Source organism: Harpia harpyja, chromosome 24 (assembly GCF_026419915.1).
Source record: "Harpia harpyja isolate bHarHar1 chromosome 24, bHarHar1 primary haplotype, whole genome shotgun sequence".
Taxonomy (NCBI): domain Eukaryota; kingdom Metazoa; phylum Chordata; class Aves; order Accipitriformes; family Accipitridae; genus Harpia; species Harpia harpyja.
In genome coordinates, this window is record NC_068963.1 from 246,286 (window position 1) to 253,565 (window position 7,280).

At 47.8% G+C, this 7,280-nt stretch overlaps 1 protein-coding gene across 1 annotated transcript in view; it reads right to left on the reverse strand.

Annotated features, from left to right (window-relative positions):
* The window catches only part of LOC128135752 (E3 ubiquitin-protein ligase RBBP6-like), a 29,166-nt gene extending 25,447 nt beyond the window's left edge, over positions 1-3,719 (reverse strand). Inside the window, exon 1 of the mRNA XM_052774814.1 lies at positions 3,554-3,719. Coding sequence (XP_052630774.1) covers positions 3,554-3,719 — 166 coding nt within the window. The remainder of the gene's footprint in view (positions 1-3,553) is intronic.
* Positions 3,720-7,280: the final 3,561 nt, after the last annotated feature.

Genomic DNA, 7,280 nt, shown 5'->3' on the forward strand with positions numbered 1-7,280 from the left:
ATGGGCAGCAGCATCCCCTAGCAGAGACTCAGTAACTACCAGGACCTGCAAAGCAGTGTCACACTGCCTCACCTCATGACTCCACATCTGCAAAGTGAGCAGTCATGTCATGCTCAACAAGGCTACTTTTCACACTTGTCCAAGCAGCACTCCAATAGAAATGTTCAGCAAAGCTGGAGGTTACAACATTGTTGATTCCTATTTCCTGATAGCACGACACTTGTTTTACTGGCAGTGATGGCCAGTAAGGGGCTACTGGGCTTTTGTCAATCTGACCTGTGATTAAAAGTAAGGATCCCATTAACTCAGAAAGCTTGCAAAAGCAAAGGAAGATTTGGATGTTATCTTAAAGTCAAGAGCAGAAGAGACATAACAGTCTAAAAGACAAGAAATTTAGTATGCTTGAAAGACCCAAGGGAAAGAAGTATTTCATGGAGGCAGACAAGTTAAACAAGAGCTACTTTGACTGCTGCCTCATACGGACTCAGAAAGCTTAAATCAGCTATTGCATTAGTGTCCACAACCTTCTTCCTGCAAAAAAGTACAAGCAGCTCAGGTTATGCTCTGCTTCGCATTGAATGCACCATTTAAAAATCCCATTTTTAAATTCACCTATAATTCTGAAAATCTGCTAGCTTTAATAATTTCTCTCATATGTATGCTATCAACAGGTTACTGAAAAAAGCTCCTACTTTATTTTACGGCCTGCTTTAATCCACCATTTGGAGTCTGACAGCAGTGCAAAAGCACCTCTCCGAGCACTATGTAGAGAAGTATTTTCACCCAGATAAAGTACAGAAGCTCTTCAGAACAGAAGTCATTGGAAAGCAAGCCTATATGTGAAATGACAAAGAAAAGCCTTTACTAGCCTTAGATGCCTTGCCAACCAGCTATTATGCTACTGGGGAAAGGATTTGCAGGGTAAGAGCTGACAATGACTACTAACATGCCAGACTGTCTCTACCAGAAAAGAGGGTAACTCCCAAGAACACTTTTTCCCCCTAGCGCTTAAAAATACGCTTTCTCACAATGTGAGTTTTTAGCTCTCTTCTAATCAACACCACTTGCACGCTTTGCGACAAACAAATCATCTGTGTAGCTGCACTGAAAGCACTGCCTTGAAACATCCTGATGAACAGACTGGACTACTATTTCTGGATTTTCAGCTTCCACCCAAGCAGGTATCCCTGATCTCACCTACAACTGGTATATCATCATTTCCTCAATGAGCTAGCTCAGTAGGTCAACCAGTTCATGGAGCTTTCATTTGCATTGTTGTCATACAGTACTGTGCTCCAAAAGAGCACCTGTATTGCTTTGAAAGGATGAGTCAATAAAATCTGACATACTTTCAATCATTAATCTGATTATACAGACCGCCTGATGCCTTCATGTCTTATTGGCACTGCTCGCTGCTTCAGCATGGGACTGGGAAAGCGAAAGCAATGCTGGAGGCAATGTGGTAATGTCCCAAACGGAGCCTGCCCTAAGCACCTGGCCAAGGGACATTAACCCAGCTGACAGCACACCCCCGAGAGGTCCCAAACCTGCTGCTGATGGAGTCCAAGCAGCTGACTGCCAGACAGGCAGTGCATGAGCTCCACTGTAACATCTTGTTTTTTGAATGGGTACATGACTTACCCTCAGCTCAGCCTGGGAAACAGGGGACTCCATACCCTTTCTGAAAGCTCTACACAATAATGCTGCACAGCAGCCCAAGAACTAATTGCACTCGGAGGTGTAATCAAAGCAATCCCCCATACTAGCACTGCAACACAAAATGCCACGGTGAAGGACAAGGTTTAAAAGTTGCTTAAAAGTCTTCTCTAAAATGCTACGTTTGCACAGTGTTGAAGACATTCCAGTAGACAGATAGACAGACTGACATCAGCTGTGAGGCCAAATGATTTCATTCACAGTTAGCACGTGGGTTTTTTTGAAGACATCACATTGTGGCATTACTAACACTGTCAAGTGCATGCTGCAACACTGAACTCAAGCAAGTTCTGCGTTCAAGAGACAGTCTTCTAAGAGCACTATTCTTCCTTAAAACTATTCATCTAAGACCAGTTCTGAGACCCATTTTTGCTTTTATATTTTCTTGCATTTTGCCTGATAAGCAGAATCGCACGTTCTCCAAGTGTTTTGAGTCAGAATGGTACAGGGCAGGAAAGAGTATTCAAGAGACCCGAGTTCTGGAGTTTGCAGTTCTTCCACAATACTGTGAGAACATCCTATTACAAAAGACAGGTCAAGAAATCCAGATTTTGGATTCAAAGGAGGCAAGTTTAAATGCACCATTCTGGCCTAGAGGCTTTTGGAAGGCAATTCTGCCTTTATAGAACATGCCTCCATAGTAAGCTTGGAAGAGGACACCCACACTCCTTCCCTACTTTTAAAATAGGTCCCAACCATCCATTTTGCCTTCCCACCATCTTAAAAAGAGTCCTTCCCATCATTTTTTTCCACTGATATTTAAAATCCTGTTTCCTTTTAGCTGATATTAACATTGCTTCTATTACTACATTTCCATTCTGAAAAGTAACAGTTACTGAACTGTAAAGGCTTAGAGTGCTTGGAAAAATCTGAGCAAGTAGGCCATCTTCACTCAAGGTTCACTTTGTTCTTTCCAAGATCATTTCAACATTTAGGCAGGACTCCAGCACAGGCAAAGTTATAAAAACTCAGTCCTTTATGTCCACATGGAAGAATTCCAAACATCCCTTTTAGGCAGAATACCCTGGTCTACATTTTTCCTTTATCTTCTGAAGGTGAGCTTAAGCATCTACATCTGATTAATAAAAAGTGAAATTCACGGTTATGCATATAAACCAAAAACTTGGCATACATACATATTACACCGAAATGTACTCTCTAGCTTTGCTCTGAAAACCACTGGGGGATTTTTGCCTTTTCCCATGGAAAACACCCTTATGGAAGATTCAAGAAGCATCTGTATCACTGATATACCCATGCAGTGGCATAAAACAAGTTGAAGACAAAACTAAGTCACCAAGACCACTTTTTTTTCTTCAAACTAGCCATCTGTTCTGTTTCCATCACTTTCAGCTTTGTCTGCCAGATCTCTCTGAAGATTTCTTTGAGGTTTGTTATTAAAGGATCTCCTCCCGCATTTCCTTATCATTTTACCTAGAAGAATTTCCAGGAAACCAAAACTTTTGTAAGCACTATACGTCGCCCATCAACCACGTGTTCTTCTGTGCCTAGCTCCGCGTCTAAAGCACAGATCTGAAGGTAGTTGTCAGAACAGCAAGTGCAAAAGAACAGCTCTGTGAGGTCCCCAACACAAGTCACAGCTACCGATCGTGGCCGAATCACATTATCGCTTCCCACCCCGCTTCATCCCTGGCGACGCTTGCCCTCCCGGTCCTCCCGCATGCTGGCGGGATGGCCCCCAGCCTGACTCATGCTACGTGGGGATGAGCCACAGAGGGCAGAGCATGGCTCCCGCAGGCCATGGCCGTCGCGGGGTCGTCTGCGACGCCGCCAGCCGGGCAGTCCCCGAGGCCCCGTGCCTGTTGCCCCCACGCACCTTCTTTGGTCTGGGCGTTGGTGATCTGCAGGTCGCAGCTGGCCGCCGTCAGCTTCTCGTGGCCCATGATCTGGAGCTTGAGGTCATGCAGAGAGATGTAGAGGCTGTCGAAGGTGACCGTATCATAGTTCAGCCTGGAGAAGAACTTGTAGTGGACACGCGACATGGTCGCGGCCAGGCGATGCCTGTTCCGCGACAGCGTCTACCGTGGCAGATGGAGGCGATGCTCGCCCGGCTCCTCCTCGCAGCCCAGGCGGGCAGGCGGACGATGGGGAGAGGCCCTGTGAGAGACTGAAAGACTTAATGTCTCAAACATGGCGGTGGGGCAAGTTCTATGTAATGACGAACTCTGCATAGCAAGGAACCACAGGTGAAAAGAAGGCAATCAGCACAGATCAGCACAGACTTCAGCAACAGGATGGGGAGGCCATGCCGGGGGGGTGTGCAGCTCTGTGTTCTGATACGCTGATCTGATATGCTGAGCAGGGCAGCTCACCATGCATGGCCAAAGATCAAACAATGGTCGTGTCTGCAGAGAAGGAGGAGTTACTCCCCAAATAACCTCCAAGCCCAGCGATCCATTTCCCGAAGGTTCTGAAAGCACAAACCACGCATGACCCTTAACTAGCCTAATGAGTTGGAGTGCTCGCCTGAAGGAGGGGCAAGGATGATAAAAGGACACAAACTGAAGCCCCACGCACGCACGCCCACCAGAACTGGACCCCTAGGCTGACTGGACCAACGCTGGACCCAGGACCAGTGACATCTTTCTCTTTTCCTTTTACTCCCTCTGTCTTGCTCTCTCTTTCCCTCTCCTTTCCCATAATCCTTACACCTCATCCCTTTAAGACATAAAACCGCTGACCAAGTCTGGGACTAGGAGTGGATTGAGCCGCCCCTAGGCTCTCCTCTGAGAGGGAGTCTAGAAAGCAAGGGGGTCTGCTCTGAACCTTGAGACTCAACAGGAGGGACCTCCTTCTGCCCTGAATTGATGCATATGGTTACCACGGGTTACACGGTTTACTGAGGTAGTTTCATGCCAACTCCTGTTGAGAGAAACCCCGTCACCTACTGTTGTTACACCTTACAAGTTCAGTTTGCTTCCGCCACGAATAAAATGCTTAACTGATCCTTTGGTGTCGTTTCACCTTAATGTAGCCTGAGGGAATTCTGAACTCAACACGACTCCCTGGTCTGTCTGGCCTGTGTCGTGACAGACCCCCGCGGCCCCGGCTCGGCCTCCAGCTCCCTCTCTCGCACGCAGCGCTCCCAGTCCTGGCCGCTCGCTGTGGTAACTCGGGCACCCCTGCCTCAGCGTTCCGCCGAGGGGCTCACCAGCCACCAACCGCAGAGGCTGCCGCCAGCGTGTCAGTGTGCACCTGCAACGGAACACCGCACCCGCCCCTCTGTGCCTTCCATGACCCAGTGCGTTACGACAAAGAGCCCGTGTCCTGTCACCCCCCGGGTCTGTCACTGACCCGTGTCCCTCCTGTCACCCCGCAGGCTGTCACCACCCCGTGTCCCCTCCTGTCAGCAGCCAGCCAGGGCAAGACAGCCTGGGGGGGTTTGCCGTGGGGCACTCGGCTGCCCGCGCCGCAGTGACAGTGAAGGGGGGGGACATCTCGGGCTGTTGGAGTGTATCTTGTGCGTTTATGGACAGTTCAGTCAAAGAAGCCAGTGGCCATCTAGGCTGAGTTCCATAAACCAATGTACTTCCCAACTGTGGCACATCCACAGCTGCTTGAACTCTGCAGAGGAGGACTAAAGAGTAAGGAATGAGCCATCGGCGTTAGGAGGTGCCCCAGGACAATGTTTCTTGCTCTCTCAGTCATCGCAGCTGCTGCTGCAACAGCCCCAGCACAGGACATCATGCCTTGAATTACGAGGTCTAGTTCTGCTGAGTCACATTCTACAGCTTGCAGCCGTTTCTGGGCTAACTGGCGATTCCTTTCTGTCCATGTACATATAATACAAAAGGCTTGTTGTAGTCTGGCAGGGTGTCCTGGTTTCAGCTGGGAGAGAGTTAACTGTCTTCCTAGTAGCTGGTACAGTGCTATGTCTTGAGTTCAGTATGACAAGAATGTTGATAACACTGATGTTTTCAGTTGTTGCTCAGCAGTGTTTAGACTAAAGTCAAGGATTTTTCAGCTTCTCATGCCCAGCCAGCGAGAAGGCTGGAGGGGCACAAGAAGTTGGCACAGGACACAGCCAGGGCACCTGACCCAAACTGGCCAACAGTGTATTCCATACCATGGGACGTCCCATCTAGTATAGGAACGGGGAAGTGGGGGGGGAATCACCGCTCGGGGGGACTGTCTGGGTGTCGGTCGGCGGGTGGTGAGCAATTGCACTGCGCATCATTTGTACATTCCAATCCTTTCATTATTACTGTTGTCATTTTATTAGTGTTATCATTATCATTATTAGTTTCTTCTCTTCTGTTCCATTAAACTGTTCTTATCTCAACCCACGGGTTTTGCTTCTTTTCCCGATTTTCTCCCCCATCCCACTGGGTGGGGGGGAGTGAGTGAGCGGCTGCGTGGTGCTGAGTTGCCGGCTGGGGTTAAACCACGACACAGGGCTAATGAGGGAGCTTCCATGACTGCTTGCTTTGGATCTTTAAATGCCTTCTGGGTTTCCAGAGTCAGGAAACCCTTTTGATTTCAGTGCTGTCCTCTATATCCAAGGGATAGTTATTTTTGCTATTTCTGTCTGTTTGTTTTTCCTGTTACTAGTGATTTGGAAGCCTAGCTTTTAATATGGTAGCCTTGCTTATAAGCCTGTGGTGGAATACAAATTATACCTATTCATTCCATAATTTGGCCATAGCCACAGTCCACAGTACGGCAGCGGAGGCAAACGAGCCCAACTGTTGGATATGCACGAAAAGCCCATCCTCTACCAGAAATCAGCTCTCCTGGGTATCTGTCCCATTGAATTCTCAGCGGTACGAGGACAGGCATCTACGTTATGAATTTTCACCACAGAAAGTGAGCATACGGCCCTTCCGCCAGGAAGGGTTTGTCACTAGCCTCAAAGGAGACCTCTGGGTATGCCTGGAGAGCAAACCTATTGACAAGCTTACTGACTCTGTAGCAGCCGGGAACTGGAAACGCCAATAGAGCCTTGAAATGAATACAATGGACAGAGATGGACAATTCACATCTTAGGACCATACAGATGAAAGGGGGAGTCTTATGCCTGCAACATTCCATAGATCAGTTCCTAGCTCTAAAGGCAACTGGTCTTCCTCCACAGATTCTTCCAAAACCTTACTATATACCACATCCACTGAACATGGAGGGGAGTTTCTGCAGAAGCCCGTACATAAAACCTATTCTAATAAGCCACCCCACTGTAGCGTTTTCTCCTGGATGGAGTTTCTCAGGCCCTGCAGACTCTTGAGACAATATGGATATTTGCAGATAGATTAACCTGGTATTCTGCAGGAAGCTGTAATCAAACCAAAGATAATGATACAATTTTGGTTGCCGCCACAGGCCTGTAGGATCCTGATTGCTCCGAGTCATCTACTCTGGGTCCAAACCTTACCGGTTTACCTGAACATCCAAATCCAGCACATGCAAACCCTTTTGCAGGAAATAACTTACATGATTCAGACTTATTTGAAGATTATACTACCCATTGACACAACTACCAGGGTGATACTGGAGAGGTGGAGAAAGGGCAGTTGAGGATTTACCCTCAACCCGAGCTGAAAAGTGTA